General features: G+C 44.6%; 1 protein-coding gene across 1 annotated transcript; it reads left to right on the top strand.

Annotated features, from left to right (window-relative positions):
• Positions 1-215: 215 nt before the first annotated feature.
• On the top strand, positions 216-19,418 carry LOC144179000 (cytochrome P450 3A41-like). Its single transcript, XM_077707160.1, has 14 exons — positions 216-511; positions 3,285-3,381; positions 4,186-4,238; positions 5,153-5,249; positions 6,120-6,236; positions 8,230-8,318; positions 10,857-11,002; positions 12,663-12,778; positions 12,843-12,987; positions 13,726-13,886; positions 14,777-14,868; positions 15,468-15,611; positions 15,709-15,871; positions 19,219-19,418. The coding sequence occupies exons 1-14, from the start codon at positions 444-446 to the stop codon at positions 19,294-19,296; spliced, it is 1,566 nt and encodes a 521-aa protein (XP_077563286.1). The 5' UTR covers positions 216-443; the 3' UTR covers positions 19,297-19,418.
• Positions 19,419-21,267: the final 1,849 nt, after the last annotated feature.

Genomic DNA, 21,267 nt, shown 5'->3' with positions numbered 1-21,267 from the left:
GACCGAGCGCGTGCAATTGTTACTTCCCGTTGCCATTTCGTCACACTGGTGCCCTCTCTCTCTCTCTCTCTCTCTCTCTCTCTCTCTCTCTCTCTCTCTCTCTCTCTCTCTCTCTCTCTCTCTCTCTCTCTCTCTCTCTCTCTCTCTCTCTCTCGCACGCGCGCTCTCTCTGTCTCTTCATTCCCCCGCAGACAGCGGCGTGATGTATGCGAGCCGACACGCGCGCGCCTAGCATCTCGCTGCCCTTTATTTGGCCGCCATGACGTAACAACCAAGCCACGAACCTTAAACGCTCCTTGATAGCACACTTGCTTTTGCCTTTGTTCGGATTATCAGCACCTTACGTACTAGCAGCACTATCCTGCTGAGTGCGATCTGGCAACCACGGGATTTCTAGATCGCCATTTAGATTTTGACGCTGACGATTGAGCACAGCATCAGCCATGGCGCTCTTCCTTGGCTTGCCGGAATGGATAATTCTGGCAGGGACGGCCTGCGTGCTTTTGTATTTGTGAGTACTGCCGTTTCTCCCGACACATGCGAACTTCAGCAAAGCTTGTCTGTTGACTTTATCAGGATAGGACCAATGAGTGTGATAGCTATTCTGGCTCGGGCGCCAACAACGTTTTTTTTTTCACTACTAATATTCATCCAGTTGGAAACCAACAGCCTGCCTTCGGAGAAATGAAGTTGAAAAAAGTGAATCACTATATTGTAAGACATTTAGCAGTGTTGCTGGCGTGAGTGGTATTTTAACTGGGGCAGCCTGTTCCATGTTATCCGAAGAGTCGGGAAACTTGAAGGATTATTTTAGTAATGGGAGAATTTTTCGTAGTGAACACAGACAGAGGAGGGCGACCAAATGCACTCAACTTTCTCGCCGGTAGCTTTGTTTCTGACAAGCTAGTGCAAGAGCTCCGTAAGAAAGGGAATGTATGAAATTGCGTGCGTGACGTTAAGAAATACTTCACAGCAGCCAGTTTTTCACCCGTGAGCACTGTCAGTGTCACCGCAGCGATACGCGTTTTTTTTTTGTTCAGAATAGGCGCCTCCACAAAGTGGCCTGTGAACGAAATGGGGCCCTTGAAATCATAGCCACCAACGAGCGGCTGCCGCTAGCCCCTACACGGAAGCTCCGCCCCCAGCCCGCTCCTGCCCACTATTGCGTTAGCTGCAACGTCTTCCAATTGTCCCAATTCGCGATTCCGGTCGACCTTTGCACTCCAAAGCTAGAAATGCACATACGATCATTCCCGCGTAGTGGAATGCTAGGGATTAAGCTCGACCAGCAAGGGAACCTAGCTTCTGCCAAAATCCCGACACTTTGCCTACTCTCACCAAATAGCCGTTTCACTCACCCCTAAACTCGCGAAGCCTCGAACTTTCTATATAGAAACACCAGAAAACCTAAGTTTCGGTTGCATCATATTGTCGTATGACTCCAGCTTCCACCGAAAAATTTGGGCTTAACGCCTACTGATCAAATCAGAAGTTGTTTAGCTATCGAATGTAACGCTATTGGCCTGGACAAGTCATTACTAAGGTTCGTCTGCTGTTCTGCGAAAGTCTGCAGACTGCCCAGAGCGGAACTTTACTCATTGTATTTCGCCTGAAACACCTATGACAATAATGTTGCGAAACCCATTTTCTAGCTCACGAAGCCGATTTAACCGCGAAGTGCACGCACCTCTAGTTTAGTTGCAACCTTAAGCCATTCCAAACTGCTTAAACCGTCTTGAAAGAGTATTTGTCTGAGTCCATTCAGCTGATTATTGAAGTATGGTGGGCTCAGCCTGAACCTCCAGAAAGGTTGCGCAGATGAAAACTGTGACAAGCATTAAAATTGTAGCCGGTTTTCTGCTACTCAAATTTCGGCAAGCAGTTTTATCAGTGTAGGGCGTTCTTTGTTGGTGTTTGTATTGTCAAATTATAGCAATAAAAAGACGTGTCGGAAAGGCGCAATTGGATAGACCTCAACTTCATAGCGCAAGGAACCCCGGATCGATTCCGACCACGGGGCGCATTTTTTTTATTGAGGCGCTTGATGTGCCTTCGCGTATCATCATCATAGTTTTGTGAAACCCACTGTGTAGAGTTGCCTTTCCTGCATTGCGTCTTGACGCGAAATTGAACGCCATCAGCGGAGCAAAGAAAGCTTCGCTTTAGAAAGAGCCCCATGATTTCTGGTTTACGACATTCACCCGCGTTGGGCCCCTGCGGAAACGGCGGAAAATACGTTGGCAATGATTGCACCCCACGTGCACGTGTTGCTCCAACGCTCGGCAGCGCGAACAAAAAGCAAGCACCTTGTGGGGGCAGCTATGTCAATGCACGCTGCTTTGTTCCGTGTCTGTGCGGCGAAAGCGGAAGCCTTGATTCTATCTTGGCATCATAAAATGGAGCGCAGAAACATTACCATGTTGCATTTATTTATTCAATTTCGTTCTTACAACCCGCCGCGGTGGTTCAGTGGCTAAGGCATTGGGCTGCTGACCCGAAGACGCGGGTTCGATTCCCAGCCGCGGCGCCCGCTTTTCTGATAAAGGCGAAAAGCAAAAACGCCCGTGTGTACGAGATTTCGGTGCACATTAAAGATCCCCAGGTGGTCAATGTTACTCCGAAGCCCTCCACTACGGCGCGCCTCATCGCCTGCGTTGCGTCGGTGCATTCAACCCTTCAATCAATTCATGAATGAAGCAATTTCGCTATATACTACTCTAAGCAGGATACCGCAATACAAAACATTTATTCGCGGCTACCTCGCTAACTTTTTTGGCGGGCAGTTATTTATTGGGGAAATTGATCACACTTAGTACGAGCAAATGACATTCCATTCTGCAGTACTCCCTCCCCTCAACACCATTAGTTGAGACGCTTTTAGGTAGATTACTCACTTAAGATTAAGGTTAAGGTGGATTCCTCAAGGCTTAAGATAATGACTCACTATCTGGCGCTGAAAGTGTTATTGATGACTCGCAGGGCAGGGAACAGAACGGGTCGATTTGAAAAGATTTAAGAGATAAAGGGACGCGGAATCTGTCGTTTTAACACAGTTTTCGCTTCATCATTCTAATCTATGAACAAGTCAAAATGAAAACTCACCTTGGCAGGTGTGCATGCTCCTCAATTTTTGGGGGACCATCTGGAAGCACGAAAGCCCTGCTCGAAACAGCAAAGTTATGAATTGTGGAGGTCAACCATATTGTTATGCATGAAATGCCATTTGATTGAAGAGATTTTTAACTAGTATTGGTGCGGTTGTATTGCCATTTTATCATTCGCAGCTATGCGTCAAGAAGACGGAACTTCTGGAAGCACCAAAACGTTTTGGCGGAGCCCTTCGCTCTATTCTTTGGCCCCTCGTTGAAGCTAATGTACACAGTACGTGTTGAAGAACCCAATGTTTTTATTATCCTAACGCAAATCGATTTTTATTGCTGTTAACCAATGTCTGCCACGAGTGAATGGGTTTCTTCACAATGAAGTTAATCAAGCTCAACTTTTTTAGCTAAATAACGCTCATTTATTGATTTGCTGATTTACTAAATAACGTCGTGTGAGTTCAAAGTGATGAATTGCTCGTCATCTGAATGATGTATTGGTATCGCGCTTACCTCCCTGCTCATTGCTCACTTGTTTTTGAGCGTATTTTGCATACGCCATAAATTTCCCACTCGTATAAAAGGTGTACAACTTGAGCATATTTGATTGTTTTTCGATACCTTCTGCATAAAGTGCGTTAAGACAGGTTATTGTCCTAAAGCATTCCGCGGTGCCCTCTTACAACTCATTTGATAAGGCTATATGTGAAATACCATTATGTTTTCGTAAACATTTGCTGCCTTCTGCTTTTAACTCGTATACTGGTGCCATCTAAACAAGAAATAACTACATCCTCGTATTCTGTGTACAGTGCTGCTATTAACAAACCACAAGAAATGGCAGAATCGATGAGCTCATGCGAAATGTCGTAGTCAATTTCCTGACCATGTTCTGAAATCAAAGGTCACCAGGGCTTCGAAAGGCAACTAAGTTATGGAGCCTTATTTATTTCGCTTTCTCTTCTTGCGCAGAAGGAGTATTATGCCTATCAGTCAATTATACTTCAACACGTATAGATTTCGCTATTCTTAGTTAATTATTCTTGTTTTATTCAAGTGTTTGTTTTCTTTATTCCTTTTCTAGCCGGTACAAGATGTGGATCTTGCAAGGTATAAAAAATACGGAAGAGTTTTTGGGTGAGACACCAACTTTTATTTTGATGTTAAAACGCCAAACAGACGCTACTTCGGCCTCGTTGTTTAATGCAGATTTTGTTTGCGATTCAGCAATATATATAACGTAGTGCGTACTCATTGTTTCGTGGGGAATGATTAAATATGAAAATTTATTCATGCGACGGAGAAAATGCCACGCAGTCTTTTGTGGACACTCCATTCTAAAGTGAGTGTCACCTTGCACTCTAATTTTTAGAGTCCTGAGGCCCATCTTGCAACATATCACCACGCCTTAGCCTCACTGTTTTCACTTTGAAGAGGGATTTTGAGTTAAGATGGTGTTCTTGCAGCCTTCATTTGGTTTTAATTCTATTTCTAAACCAATACCCCGAGCAGTTGAGCGATAATACAACGATGCTTTTATGATCATAACTGATATGTCCAAAAATTTAATCTGGTTTTCATTCAACCGTACTATATCCTCTATCATAAAATTGGATACCATTTTTAATCTATGTACCTTCAGTGACTCAGTCCATTGAAGACGGCGCGAAGCCATGGGTAGCTTCTAATATACAGCTATCACTTTTAAACCAGCATACCCAGGAGTCAGCGCCCTCTAAACAGCCAAAAATATCTGGCGTCATTTACTGCGACGTCAAATGCTACTATGAAGGATCTCTTTAATTAAGGTTTCGTTAAATCCGTTATAAAGTGATAACCCTGCCACCAGTTTAGTAGTGCCCAACGCATTGGTCTATACTATTTCACTGCAATACGCCGAACTTTCCTTTCAACATGCGTTCGAAAAATATGCCTATTTGTATTTTCACTCGCTTATTATCGCTACAGAAATGAGAATGATAATTGCTAACCTGTCTACGTTTGCAGTATTCTGAATGTGTAGTATTTATTTTCCTACCCTGCTTGCACAGTGCCTTCGAGACTGGCAACGTTTTGCTGTTCGTCGCCGAACCCGAGCTAGTCAAGCAAGTTATGGTGAAAGACTTCCCATCGTTGCCCAACCGAAGGGTGAGTAAATTCCCAAAGGAATCTGAAAAATTGCACGAGTGAAATTTAGGAGATGCCCATTGCGTTCCCCCTATTCCTGAAAATATTGCTCGTCACATCACGATAGTGAAATAAAGTGTGATGCAATAGATTTTCGGGGCCATTGCTATGCTAACGCTGTCATTTGTACAGTTGAGCTCACTTCACTTTGTTTTTTCTGTTCGACTCATATTCACAACATTACCATTCTTCCCAAATAAATGCTATTCGTGTGAACGATTCTTAGCCATCTGACTGGAACTTCTGACGGATACCCCTTGCCGCGCCCCCGGTCACTAATTTCTCACCAAGGAGTTTAAAGTTTTCTATTCGTATGCTACATGCGCCTTTTCGCATTGGGCTGAATACCTGAGTAGTAAAGCAGTTTTTTTGGGGCGGTAACTTCGAAAACAAGCATCACGATATTGTATAATAACCTGTTGTCTCTCGTCTTAAGTCTTTGTCGAATAGCGATGCGATGTTACTGAAGGCAACATACCCCTGAGAGTTATTGTCGTAAATTGGCCAGATTACTGTTCTCATATTCGCCGCATTTTGCAAACAAATGGGCCTTAGAAAACATCAGTTTTTTTAACATGAGGATAAGAAAAAGTGACAACCTTAGCCCACTCCGAGTGTGAAGCCATTGTGTTGTCCCTACCCCTCCCTTTTTTCTAAACCATATTGTTGTGCATCAGGGTACCTGGCTGATTACGTATACATAAATGCTACAAATTATATAAATTCTAACTTTGTTAACGTTATTATAACGAGCAGCACCTTTTGCGTCTACATTAAGTAACAGCTTTGCATTGAGCTCAGCGCCCTCATTTTATGCGTTGCCTCTTACAGCCCTTCAATTTCTACGACCCTCTGCTCGACAACATGATGAGCATCACGCCTGCCGAGAGATGGCGCAAGATAAGGCCGGCCGCGAGCCCCGCTTTCTCCACGGGGAAGCTGCGAAAGGTGACTTTCTGGTTATTCTCGTACTTTGCCTTAAAACAACGCACAGTGCGAACTTATCTCGTTGTAAGAGAGTACTCGGGCAAATGTATGTGCCGGCACGGGCAACAAAGGAACGAAACCAATAACAATTCGATTTGGCCAGAACGTTTGCATAATCTAATTTTGTGTTTCGGCGTCATAATTGCCCTATAGGCGCGCTAATGACATACATCACTTATGGACGCATTCTCCACTCCACGTGTTTCTTTGACTCGGCTTAGTGGAGGATACCGCAGTGCTTTTACATGCAAAAATTACTTTCAAGGATCTCCCCGACTAGACGCTCGAGTGGAGGAGCAATTCAGAATACCAGGGTTAGTATTTTTCCAGATAGATAGATAGTGGCAGTATTATAGTAAAAGACAGGTTTGTATTTAAGTTAGGAGAAAAAGGTAATACTAATTCGTACATCAGCAAGTGCCAGGGAAGTTTCGGCAGGCGGTATGTCTGAAGGCATTTATTCCCAAACTTCAAGTTAGATCTATTATCGTAATACCTACACCGACATCGTCGTGACAACGACGCGGTTACTTATGAAGCCCCGGGATTGGACGCTTTAATATGGGTGTATCTTCGTTTCATTGCTCCGATAATGGTTTATTTCCGCGAAAGGAATGGTTGGTAATATTTATTTTCCTTTTTGCTACTTTTTATCGCACAGTGCGTCACAGGACGCATGTACGACGCAAGAACGCAATCTGAAGGCCCACTGGGTCCACGCTAAAAGGTGTCGAGGTCCAGCAGTAGCAAGACAAGCAATCTGCTTTCGGGGAAGTATGCGAGCCGGCGCATTGGAATTACAAGAAGATAAGCTTCCTAGACTCAGGAATAGATAAACAACGCCTACCAGTACACGGACTCGTGCTTCCACCTGTATTGGTCTCGTAGAGGTTCGAGAGCAAGAAAATGGCCAGTTGTGGTTGCTACGCGCTATATGAAGCACAAAAGAGCTTCACGAAGTACGCCTCAGAAACGCACATCATCATCTATACCCACGCAGGTAAAAACACGACAGCAAGAGAATTTAAGCGATTACGTACCTTCAATGCACCAGGAAAACCTGATGGGACTAATGAGATATCGTTACTACGCAAATTGAGACATTTTTATGGGAAATCAGTGGGCACAGTGCTTATCAAGCGTCCGCGGAAACCTATCACGGATCTTGACGAAGGCGCCAACATTGTGTAATTAGAGAAAAAAAAGAGGAAAGAAAGAAAAGACACTCAACAACTAATGGAGAACTTAGATTACGAGCAGAAATCACTAAAACGTGTCCTAGTTATAAACTTAACACAGTAAATACCGTGTAATTGCAGAAATTTGCAGATAACGTTTAGAATTTTTCGCTGCCTCGTTGTATCCGGAAGCTTTGTATGGTAAATGATGTATGGGTCACGCGGCCAAGCGCCAGCGAAAACGGGGCTATAGAATATGCAACTTGAAACACTGACATATTTGCCTTCTTCCTCAGACTGATCAACACTCCACAGTTACACGCTTTCAGGCTTAAATTTAAGACACAAGCATGGATGGGCTTTTTCTTTTATGTGCCGCGACGTTTAAAAACCGTTACGTTAAGTTTCGTCCTCTTAGCTGGTCTTCAGTTGCAGAACAGCGGCTACTGGATGCAGCAGCTCCTTTCCAAAGCGGCACCTCAACGAAGAAGTAAAGATATTGCGTCGTGCATCTTAAGACATAAATGTAAAAGCCTTCTGCTGATTTTTTTCCTTTTGCAGAACAACTTCTCACTCCGCCAAACCCAGCTGTTCCCTCGTTCTCGCAGCTTTTACACTACGATGTGAGAATCGCTGGATTGTCCGGCATGTTTTCAGTGGGTGACGTCAGGAAATGTTATGGACCTAAACGGAGCGATAGTATTTCACCAGAAATGAGTCATTGGAGTATAATGTTGTGTTGTCACTTTCCTTACAAACTTTCATGGGTGTTGCAGATGAATTCATTGATTGAAGACTGTGCAATCGTGACAGCGGAGCATTTGAAGAGAGCGGCGTTGAAGGAAGAGGACATAGATGTCAAACAGTAAGGATGCGACGACAACTTCTTAGAAATCTGGAAAAGGAACCTAGTGCATTCGTATTCAGGACTGTTAAATTAATAGACAACATTGAGGTCGTTTTCCAAGTCGTCGTGAGGAACGATAGGGAACGGACATATGACGTTTTTTGGGAGCGCTAGGATACTGATTCACATTTTAGAAAGTCTCTGTAACGAGAAGTTTGCAAATTTTTAACGACTTCATTAAATTCCACAATCTTGAGGACTATACCACGATAGGTGCCAGTTTAACCTCGGCTGAAGTTATTACTGACTGAGATCATTGCTGGATTGAAATTATTGCTTCATAAGTATTGATTGAAGAACTGCTCGATTGATTATTGATTTATTAAAATTTACGGAATGATTTTTTATTTTGACATTTCACAAAGCCGTGGTCAACTACCATCTGTGGATATGTATCAATCTGCTGGGCGTACGTTGAAATTATGGAGGACCTTATTGACTCATTTGTGTTTGTCACATGTTCACTGAACATATTTATTTGAACGGTCTTATCATCGAGCCTCCAACTGCAATTCTGTATCGGTATATTGAAATTAGGAATGTGGTGATCGACTGTGTTCTGTTAACATGGTTCACTTGATTGGCCGTTTATCGGTCTTCGGAGGTCTGCATTTGTCAGTGCGTGTACTGTCTTGGTAAGCCCGCTATTAGCGTGATGCGGGCGAGTGGGTACTGGGACAGACACCTGAGGGGAAAACACTTACGGCAAATATTTTGTTTCTGGGCAATTTAATTCCTTTCTCGAGGGTTCATGGTTCTGCTTCGTAATATTGTGGTTCCGTTGTTCGTATATGTAACGCGAAGGGCTGACAGCTTACAATCAACCACTGACGGTGTAAAATAACAAAAATACACCGTAACATCTCTGATCAACAATGCAATGTCTACAGTTCGGTAGAAATCAGTCCGATGGCTGTCGGAACTAGCGGTGCTTTTGTGTTTGGCACAGTGACCTCCCAAGTGGTTGATTTAGAGGGAAATGCAACCAACAACACTGTCATCTTTCCTCAGCCTAATACCCGTGCCACACGTACACGAAAAATGACATTAAGTGCTTAATGTCTTAAGTTTTAATGCCATTAATTGGCTGCTACACGCAAAAATTGTATGCCATTCGCTTTAATGTCATTTTTGGTTTAAGGAGTTCCGCACCACTCATTTGCCATCACAAACGCCTTAATTCTGCCTCCTCTAAAATCTGCCTCTAAATAATTCCATTCGGTATCGTAAGGCCTTAAACCCTCAATGCCATTTTTTGTGTACGTGTGGCACGGGTATAATGTAAATTACTATATACGACAGTATACGAGCGACGTGTTACAATGTCACCAATCGTTACGTTTGTGCTGCTCAGCTCCAGGACGCGGGTTTCATCCTAGGCGCGCCGGCCATTTTTCTAATGGTTACAAAAAAACAAAACGTCCGTCTGTCGAGATATTAGCGACGGTCGAAAATCCCCATGTGGTCGATATTTATCCGAACCCTTCCCTTATACGGCGCGTTTGATACCCCAAGTACAGTGCCAGTGCACAAAGAGCAGCTTCTGTGCGTGGAACTCGCAGCAATTGAATTTCTTGTCCTTGTCCCGTATGGCAATAAGGAGGCTTACTTTTGTGAATGAGGAATTTGGTTTCTGTTGCGGGCAACCGAGGACTACGCTTTTAAGCGTCGACTGTTTTGTTTACGACAAAACCGCCAGCAGTGAAGCATGGACCCCCAAATCGGCTACAATTGCGGAAAAACGATTAAAATGGTTTTACCTGGTCTTGTTGCCTCCTGAATTAAGATGGCGACGAAGTGTTTGGGTGGATCCACACGCGTAGGAAGGAGAGAAGTTGAAGGAACCCAGCAACACATCATTCAGCTTTTTTGTACATCTTGAATGCTTTCCGAACGTAATCAACAAACACTTCCAGTGCTCAGAATAGGCGTGTCAAAACGTACCTCAGCCAAAAATTCCTCCTGTATGCCCATCAGATAACCTGAAGACCTGCTCAAAAGATTTTCCTCTCTCTGAAGTCTTGGCGTACTTTGAGCGCTCTAATTACATCAATAAAGCAATGTAGCGCTATTAGCCGCTTCCTTTCTGTTGCAGCAATAAACGCACTCGATAGCTACTTTAGAGAAAAACCACCAAGTACAGAAGAAAGGGAAGGTGGATAGCTCTGCTGCGACAAGCAAATCACGCAGTGCGCCTCCGTGCTGTTGATAACTATAGCTATGACAATGTTTCTAGGAGCGAAGGAAAAGTGAAATCATTTATCCGAAGTGTTTCAGAGCCAGTTTAACAGATCTCTCCATCCTTTAAACTCCGATAAGACTGCTGCATTGTGTGGATTTTGTCGCGCATACGTAGTTACATATATAGACGACCGAGCGCTTCAATGGCACCGTAGTTCCACCATTCCAGTTGGAAAGTGTGTGCTTCCAATATGCGAGAATTCTAAAGCGCCAATGAATCATTGAACGACAAAATCTTTCCATGCGTTCCCGTAGATTCTTCGGAAACTACGCCCTGGACGTGATCGCAAGGTGCGCCTTTGCCACACGCCTTGATTCCCACTCGGAACAGACCAACGAATTCGTCACAAAGTCAAGACAGGCATTCTCTGCACGCATTACACCCCGATTGTTTATCTTCTGTAAGTATTTTGTGCAGTGTTTGCGCATCTTTTTATGATCGTACGGGTTGGGGGTAGCTGCAATGCATAGCTATATAACATTATACAATTTTTAAAATGAGGTTGCCTTTTTTCCGCATGTGTAGCATAGCAAGAACCTAGCCGTATTACCGAAGAATGATCTTAGAGCTATTCTTTCTAAAGACCTACGTTGGGAGAGTTAGTAAGAACTGATTACACTACTGTAAGAGATTTTGGCGCAAGTTAAAGATCCCCAGCTGGTCAAAATCATTCCGGAGCCCTCCACTATGGCGCACCTGATCGCCTGCGTTCCGTCGCCGCGTTAAACCCTACAATAAAATCAAATATGATTGCACTAGAAAACTTTGCGAAGGCGGACTTGGAAACAAAAAGCTCGTGGTAGCGGCGCTGGTGGTTGTCCTTTCTTCACAATCCCGTCATCCCTCTGTTTTCCAGAATGTTCAATACTGACACCGATCCGCTGAAATCACTAAGAACGTAATCTTTGAACTGCATCGTATAGTAGAAATATAGTCCGACAGGAAGCACTTTTTATTTCTTAATTTTAGGAAATTAAAGCGCTTTGCTTTTTTTGCGTTCTCACATCCGAGGGTGGTGGGAGAAGGAGGGACAATTGCTCATAACGTGTTGTACTCTGCTACAGTATAAATGGCCCCAGGCATTGCATTCTCGGGGCCATAATACTTGTCCGAAGATTCTAACTGTACAACGTTTTGGATTCTCGCTATCTCTTCCCGCAGTAACAGCTTTCACGATACAATATATGAGTTGTGGGGAATCGGTCCTCTTTTTCTTCAAACCACAAAGACTGTGCTGCTGGATACCTGGCTGGTCTGCGTGAAATTAAATATTTTCCTAACGAATGCTTCTGTAAGACTGCGGCAACATATTCAATGACGGAGCGATAGCAGTGCCTTTACTGCTAACTACGTCGCTATTGCATCACCCCGAAATGAATTGCCTTGGTGAATGTTTCCATTGAAACCCAAAATTGATGAGTCATGCCACATTGCGAAGGGTAATGACCAGTGAAGGTGAGGGGAGCAGAATATTGGACGACGGTAGGAACTCTTGACGGAAGTCGTGGTGCGGCTAGGCGTTCATTAAAGTATTCGACCTCGGTATATACTGTCTGAAATTGGTGGGTTCAAAGTGGAGAGGAACCGTTCATGGGGAAGAATCATGGCGAGTCACCTTCAACCAATGAGTCCTTAGGCGTCCAAAAAATTAGGAGATTTTCGATATCCGCGGAGCTCGGGAGTCCATACTGTACGTGGCCTCCCCATTAAGACCATGACAGAAGAGACGTGATATTCAAAATGGAGCACGGTAATTCGTCTGGTTGAAACACGAGCGGAGCCAAGTACAAACAAACAAACAAACAAACAAACAAACAAACAAACAAACAAACAAACAAACAAACAAACAAACAAACAAACAAACAAACAAACAAACAAACAAACAAACAAACAAACAAACAAACAAACAAGCAAACAAACAAACAAACAAACAAACGTACACTCGATCGCTTGGCGCAGTGGAACAGCTCCCGATTTCACACCAAATTCGGGAGCTTACAAGGACGGGAGTATAGCCAGAACCTCAATACATTGTGTCGTTTTTATTCTACACATTCCAGTCGTGCTTCCTGCTGTAGCGAAGTTTCTCAAGCTTCGTCCCTTCAACACCGAACTTTTTCTGTACTTCAAGCAAATCTGCCAGAACATCATCAGAAGCAGACAAGATAAGCAATCTGTGAGTACATCTTTATGCTTCACTCTCCTGCTTAGCTGCTTAACGATAAATTTTCGCTCACTAGCGCAGTGAAGACTTCCTGCAGCTGATGATGGACGCCCAGGAAGGAAAGCTGACTGCAACCTCCGAAAACGCCGCTGAACGGGACAACAAGCTGTTCAACCTTGGCGAGGACCTGAAGCCGGACACTTCCTTCTCGTCGGACAAGAGTGCGGCTATTGTTTTTCCTGTGATTCCCATTTGTGTTCATATGTGCTAGACTGAGTCATGTTTCCACCCAAGACTCACGGCAACAAATGTGTTACAGATTGGTAAAAACCACTCTAAAGAAATGGCGGCGTATCTCGCTTGCTTCACTGCAAATTTCATCGACAGACGATAGTCGCTTCTCACCCCTGTCACGTAACTTCTCTTCCATTTTCCGGTTCCGCTCCTCTCCCTGCTCTCGTAATGAAATGAGTGAAGGTTTGTTCAATGCAATTCAGTTTTTTTCACATTCGCTCTGCTCCCACGCCATCTGTTGGTACAGGACACATCTTTTCATTTATCTGTTGTTTCTTGTTCTGCCTGCAACGGCGCGAGAGGGGGCTTTGTTCTTTTTGTGTTTGTTGTCGGTGGAGACTTTGAGGGCCATCCTTGATGAGTTGGTTTTTCCCTTGCTCTCGTAAAAACTAAGGCAACGGGCATCATTTTCTAAAAAAGCGGGGGAACTACGGGTTAAGTGCTTATATTTTGGCTCAAATGCGGCGAGGTGTTTTTTCGCTAAATAAGAGGACATGCTTGGCTTATGCCAGCAGTTGTAGTTGTTTACAATGGTTCTGCCTAATGGTTTTGTAACCCCCAATACTCCTACAGATGTCAGAAATGCCAACGACGAGAAAACTGCAACCAGGTGGTTTTCAGGAAACCATTAAATAAACGATACCATGCTTTTTCACTCATTGCAGCACTTACCGAAGACGAAGCCATGGCGCAGTGCGTGCTCTTCTTCATCGCCGGTCAAGACACGACCTCGACTGCAATCGCCTACACGCTCTATCTCCTCGCCATTCACCCGGAAGTTCAAGAAAAGCTAAGGAAGGAGGTGGACGAATGCTTCGAAACTCACGTGAGCACCTGGAGGCCCTTCAAGTCCCTTTCTGCGCTCTCTCTCCCCCCAGGAAACAAAACCTTTGAAATTAAGCATGAATTCACTTTGACTTCGTTGATCTTAACTTCGTTGATCTTTAACTTCATTGATCTTAACGCATGAACAGAAAATTGACATAGTGATTTTGGGGAGAGATGAATGCGCTGCAATTCGCAAAGTGTCACATCGCAGCGATGACTGGTTGCCATTTATATAAAACGCTGTTGATATAGAACGTGTTTCAACACGAATGTTCTGAATGTGCCCATTTTGAAGGGTTCGCGGTAAAGCAGAGATAATACCCACGACACCGCAGTCCCAGCGCTACACCACCCCAAGTTCAAGTAACACACGTAGAAAATCTACCCTAAAATATCTCACCAGTGGTACTCCAACGGTTTCGCGAACTTATGGGCAGTTTTATGTGTCTACGCCGAATTTCCTTTGCTGAAGCAGGAAACCGAACTGACCATATATGACTCTAAGAAACAACTCCCGACCATTCAGAGTGACAAAATCTGCCTGCGTATTTTGTGAAAGAGGGCAAGTATGAAATTATAATAAAAAGACAATCTGCGCAGGGACTACACGGCACATGCACGCCTTGCGCTGTTGTTCCAGGTCAGATTGTATTTTTATTCGAGTAGCATGCTGCGCGTCGTCATTCGCCAAGTTCGCACACTCCGTCAAGCTAATCGATTGTTTTGGGGCGCTGTGGTTAAGCCCACCCGAGGCGATTTCTTAGAGTGCAAGAAGACCCTCAAGGTCTGGCACTCACCGGTAGGGCCGAGGACGTGATGAAAGTTTCGCACAGGTGTTCAAGACATTTGTATCTCACAAATATTTATCATGTATATTTCTGTTTCAAGGGGGAGCACCCAGGCCTTGATGTGGTTACGAAATTGAAGTACCTGCACTGCGTTGTTTCAGAGGCACTTCGCATGTACCCGCCCGGCACGCGGTAAGGCACTGTGTATTTTATACAGTTTACTTATCACAAAGAAAAGCAATGGTCATATATTACAATGACAATTGAATTCCTAAGGTCGTATTTCTCTTATGAAAATGACAGTTTAGCGTTCGCAGATTTTTAAGGGCATAAGCTGTGTAGAAAGTTTCCGCTGGGGATTTGAATGCAAATTTATTACTCAAGAATCGCCCAGGGGCGTCTGAAGTGTGTATGTGTGTGTGTGTGCGCGCGTCTGTGTGTGCGTGCGTGTGTGTGTGTGTGTGTGTGTGTGTGTGTGTGTGTGTGTGGGAGAGAGAGAGAGAGAGAGAGAGAGAGAGAGAGAGAGAGAGAGAGAGAGAGAGAGAGAGAGAGAGAGAGAGAGAGAGAGAGAGAGAGAGAGAGAGAGAGAGAGAGAGAGAGAGAGATGAAGCTTAGAAGACAGAAAAAAATTCGACAAGGTAGCGGAGTCAGTCCGGTGACGAACATTCTTTCGCCCAGGATGCGTCGCTAGCCCAGTTTTTCGCTCATTGCGTAAACAACGCCACCACGCTAAAATGCCTCCATAGCATTTCTAACCCTGTATACCCTCTTTTCTCGGCTTTGTTTCTCAGTATTGAGCGGTCTCCAGCTGAAGACTACGTTCTCGGAGACACTGGAATCAAATTGAAGAAAGGCGATCTGGTCGCTATTCCTGTGTTTGCGATGCACCACGACCCGCAGTACTTCCCTGATCCATCTTCCTTCAAGCCTGAAAGGTGATACTTGACACCGTTTCGTTCAAATCATGTGCAGCGATATAACGAAAGCTAGGTTGTATACGGGCGATTTTATTGTGACGGCTATTGTTTGCAGGTTCGATGACGATAACATTGGCTCCATCCAGCCGTACACGTACCTGCCATTCGGAGCAGGACCTCGCAATTGCATCGGCATGCGGTTCGCCCTCCAGGCTGTCAAGTTGTCAGTGCTTTACACGATTCGATACGTCCAGCTGGTCAGGACTGAGAAGACGAAAGTAAGTTTACTGGCACATTCATTTAAACATTTTCTCCTATTGCGTGCGTAAAAGATATTGTTTCGAAACTCGAGGGTTGGGAAACGATAGTAAGAACCACAAAAATGAAGGAAGCTAAGAATAAAGCGTAAGACTTCAAGGTAGTGAAGCTGTACGGAACCTTCACGACCATCACGACGGTTTAAGTCTAAGATTGCAGCCGATTTGCTTCTTGGCCACCGCAACGACCTTTACTCCATCTTTGTTGCTATAACGGTGAAGAAGAAGGAAATCGAAGAAGAACGAGCGAACGGAACACGGCCACTTAAACTAGGCGCCCGCAGGGGCGACGTGTACCCTACCACGTGTTCTGTGACGAGCATCCTGCGTGATTCCTCTCCCCAGAATCAGAGCCGCGTGAGTTAGGCGTTCGACTCTTGGGTACTAAAACTTGTAGTCCAGCTATTCGTATATTTCAATCACCAGGCTGATCCGTTCCTTCAAGCGGCCATCTAATGCCTAGGCTACTTTCACTTGAAGCCGTGGCTTGCCACCTCAATTTCTGTTAATCACGGCTCCCGGACCACCGGTTTACGCAAAGACATCACGAGCGCGGTGGCTTCACTGCAGATGCGGATTTCATGGGAGTAGCTGCTCGCTATTAAACAGCGAAAACCCTACTGGGACTTGATAGTACAGACATTGCCACCACTTCTGTACCGTCTGTTTTTCATCCCTCATTGTGGAGACGATGTTTTCAAGCGAGTGCGGCAATCGCCCACCCCCAGTCGGCAAAAAAGATGTTTTTGTTTCGCTTCCACGCGGCAGTATTGCTAGTCATGGCGCGTCAAAAGGAGCGAGGATTCTACCTTCCCTGGGGCGCAGGATGCCTCCTGTGTGGAAAGCGGGATTCTGCAGTACACGCTAGGAAGAAATAGAGTCGTGCTTCAAAACCTCGTGGAACGTCACCTGGCCGGGCCTCAAATTTCTGTGTGGAAACGGACTACCCAGTTGTCCGGGACTGTGTCCTACCATCGGTCTTCACTCCCTCTATAAAGCGAGGGTAGATGAAGTGGAGTGCGCTCTGCACCCACAGCACTCAAAGCGACACTTTCTGCGGAAAGCGAAATGGATGGTCAGCGCACTGGACACATCAATCTCTGACCTGTGACTGAAAAGAACGCTTGCCCGAGGCAGCAATGCATTGAAGCGCTATAGACAAAAGTGGAGATATGCAGACAAAGAAACTTCTAAGCCCATAAAAAAATTCGCGCACTCAATGGGCCAGCGCCTTATTGGTCCAATTCCCCTAGCAGTTGCAAGTACAAGTGAGATCAGCGACGGTTTAAAGGTCCCACAAAATTCCTTTAGCCTTTGTTACAGTAGAGCGTGTGTTGCTGCTGTCATTGTGTTGCCTTACTTGTTTCGTGTTTTTTCTCCCTAAATTTTTCTTCATTGTCACCTCACTACACAAACATGTAACCGACATATCCGCTGTCATAGCTACTGCTGAATCATGTGTAACATTCGGCATAAAATGTGTATTTAAGTGTAAATAAAGTTACTGTGACAAAGAAAAAAAAAACTCACGCTGGTGGCCGAAGGGGTAAGACGAGTGACTCTAATTACGTTTATCTATCGGACGCACGTTCGAATCCTGCCGGTGCCGCTGATTTCGTTTCTGTATACTGTTATACTGAGTCTTGTGAAACGCCGGAATCAAGAATGGCTAAATAGCTTCGCTGTTGATATTTTCAGAGGAATTGGTACGGCCTTCAAGATTGTGTGCGCAACGAAATATGCAAATGCCAGCGGAATATCATGATCTCAAAACATTGCTTCGGAATAAGAGAAGCTATTGCGTATGTCTTAGATTTAAGATAGGTCTCGCACGTAACGAAGAACTATACTTGTAGCCGAATATCTGTGCAGCAAACGTTTGTCACTGGGTGTATTTAAGGGGACTCATCTGATCACATTCCTATGGCACTTACTTCACCATACCCCGCGAGATTAAAAAGCACTGTGTACTAACACAAAAAAGTGTACAAATCCATGGAAAGATTCCTAACCGCGTAGTTGACTTCATTTCTAAACCCGCCGCGGTAGCTCAGTGGCTGAGGCGTTGCGCTGCTGAGCACGAGGTCGTTGGTTAGGTTCCGGTCAAGCCGGCCGCTTTTCTGATAGAGGCGAAAAGCAAAAGCGCCCTTGTGTACGAGATTTCGGCGCACGTTAAAGATCCCCAGGTGGTCAAAATTAATCCGGAGCCCTCCACTACGGCGCGCCTTATCGCCTGCGTTGCGTCGGCGTGTTAAACACTAAAATCGATCGACTTCTTTTCCAAATAAGGCGCATCTTTACGTTTTCATAAGATGACGCTGGTGGTCTACCATGCGAGAGTTTTCTTATTTCAGTACCGAAGCTACATATTTATAGAATAGGCAAACTAGACCGTTTTGTACTCTTCTATGTATTTGTAAATCTTTTGGTATTGGTATACGATGGCTTTTAAGCCCGCGGGTCATGAAGAGTGAATACCATAAAAGTGCTAACAGGTGAGTTCCCCTGAAGCATGTTTTGTGGACCCTCACGCACAACACATATCATGCTAGGTGTCTATTCTTAAAAGTGGCAGTAGAATTTACTTGAGGAAGTCGTTTACAGCACCGAATGCGGCAATGAAAGAGGACGGAAATTTTCTCTTTGTTGTAGCTGACACGCCTGAGCTACAGTGCAGAATTTATCCGCGACCTATGCTGTTAATACTGTGGTTCAAGGGCGAGTCTGCGGCAAAGCTTAGTTGATACCATAGAGTTTCATACTAATATATACTAGAGGGAAATCTGGCGCCACTGTCTAGGGGAGCACGCGCTTCTGCGAGCGTTCCGTTATGTACCGGCCAGGCAAGTTCCACTTGTCCTTGGCATGGCTCATGAACACGCGTAAAAGTTGCCTCTGGCTGCAAAAATGCATCAATATTACTGCAGAAGATTGTTTAAATTGGTTTTGTTATTACAAAATTGAACTTCCAGAAATATTCATGCGTCAGTAATTGTTTAGAAGCTTTATGCCCGATGCAGAAGAAAAAAAAAGTCGACTTTCTGGCTTCGAGACAAAAAAGAAGCCATATGGCTAACCAAGCTAAGTAGGCGAGGAACGTCGCTAGCTGCCATGGTGCCGCCCACGGCGGCCCGCGGTTGCAGCGGCAGAATTCCCTGTAGTATATATTAGTATGAAACTCTATGGTTGCAACAAATGTTGTAAAACACGCGGGAAGCATTTAAAACTCACGGATATTTGACGTTCGCCGGCTTCTCTCTGATGAATGAAACATATTGACATTTGAAATCATTTATGTTTCTGCGCAGGTCCCGCTCGAGTTCACGAGTGGCTTCGGAGCCCTCACCGCGAAAAACATCACAGTGGGGATTCGGCAAAGAGCTTAGGACTGAACGTTTGTGTATACCTTTTGGAAATTTGCTATGCAAGCGCCATGTCCAGGGCTATTTCGCTCGGACGAAGACATAATGTGAGAAATGCACCTGTGGAAATAAAGATTTATGAGAAACCACGACCTGTTTTTTACCCCAACTATTGTACTGCCTTAACGCAACATTTAAACGATAATTCAGAGTACCTATTTAACCATGAAATAAGGTTACCAGGGATTTTTTATTTAAAAGTACAGAAAATTGCAACTATTGGTATGCGTTTATTCCTCCTCCTCCGAGGCAAAGGCGGGAGTCGACGCGACGCGAAGCTTTCACCGTTGCCAATCTGGATTGACGATAACTCGCGTATGACATTTTTTGTCCGTTTTTGTAGCGTATCTGGTGGTTTTTGAAAACGGCGAGCCGTGGCGAGAGCGTGGAGAATACGAGCCATAAGGAGGAGCATTCAAAGTTGCAACCTCCCTGGCGGAGGCGCCACCACCAAGCGCAGACAACGTGATACGCACAGGAACTAGATTATCGTTTTCATTTCCGTATCGTCTTAATCGCCTTAAGTGCTCTAGGTAAGTATTGTATGTCCAACCCCACGACTCGAGGACCCGCAGGACATTGGTATGGAAATATTTGCTTACCTGAAGGAGAGCAGAGCAGCCGGACGCAACCTTCGCGGCAAACGGCATCGCTCTGATGTTCCCAGTGTTAGTTCTTGCCTAAGGTCACACCGAAGTAGGTAAAAACATTGGTTGAATCAATCTGTACCTGGCTAATAGTTCATCTATTCTTACCCAAGCCCAGAGCTGTTTCGTGACAGGAAAAGTACATGCTTCGTTTTCTCAGTATTGACTCTCAATTTGTTCCTGATATACCAGTCAGAGTTTTTCAGATGTGCGCTTGCGATGCTTTCTAGTTCGGTAATATGATTAGAAGTAACTATAATGGCAGTGTAATCAGCATACATAAGAGCGTTGGCTGAGGTTAACATCGGAGGCAAGTCGTTCACGACAAGCGCAAAAATAAAGGACCAAGAGTACACCCTTGCGGTACTCCTGTTTGCAAGTACTGCATGAATGACGTCAATTTTTTCACTGAGACAACATGTGGGCTGTTTTTAAGAGAGCTAGGGGAAAATTCAAGCACCCTATCGCGAAAAACTCTTAATTTGTGGAGCAAGGGGGTGTGATTAACTGTATCAAATGGTTTTTATGTCTAATTTTATATGTCTTAAAAGATAACGGCAGCCAGGTTGTTGTTGTCTAGCGCACTATTGATATTTTGGGTTGGTGTAATGACGGCTGAGCTAGTGGAATGCTTCGCACGAAATCCATGTTGCTGTGGGCAAATAATATTACATTTCTGTAGGAAACTGTGAATGCCTGTACAGATAATTTTTTTCAAATATATTATTAATATTCAGTACAGAAATAATTCTGTAACTGGAACGGACCTCTAATGCGTTTTAAAGACACAATTTGATTACCGATTCCCCATCATCATAATCCACAGCCTGTTTAGCTCGTCTTTGCCTCCGGAATTTCTTATTCGTCCCTCCATCAAATTTTTCTTTTCCCCTTCTGCTAGACCGGTACCTGGATATCAATTCTATTACCCGGGTGGTCCGCCGGTTCTCAGTTCGTCTCACGGCTAAGATTGCGAGGTAAAGGGTTGCCTTATATGCTGTCCTGATGATGGTGTACATTTGAGTTTCTTCGGTAGGGTTAAGCTTATGGTACGGTAGGATCTGCAATTTCCGGCTCATGATCTGTGGCTAGACGAGTCATCGTTTACTCGGTCATTCCTGCTCTTCTCTGGGTTAGGCGTTTCATAATGTGGACAATTAGTTGATAATTTTCTCTCTTTTGTTTTTGCTATTGTGAGATCGGTTGACTCCAGTCGCTTGACTCCAGTGCCTCGCGGAGCACTGTTACGTGACTGCTCTCTGGAAGGACATCCGCACCTCTATACATG

The sequence above is a fragment of the Haemaphysalis longicornis genome, unplaced genomic scaffold (genome assembly GCF_048455015.1).
Source record: "Haemaphysalis longicornis isolate Haplotype H1 unplaced genomic scaffold, Haemaphysalis longicornis Haplotype H1 scaffold_4, whole genome shotgun sequence".
Classification (NCBI taxonomy): Eukaryota; Metazoa; Arthropoda; class Arachnida; order Ixodida; family Ixodidae; genus Haemaphysalis; species Haemaphysalis longicornis.
Note: the sequence above shows the minus strand (reverse complement) of the source record. Positions and strands in the feature narration are given on the sequence as shown.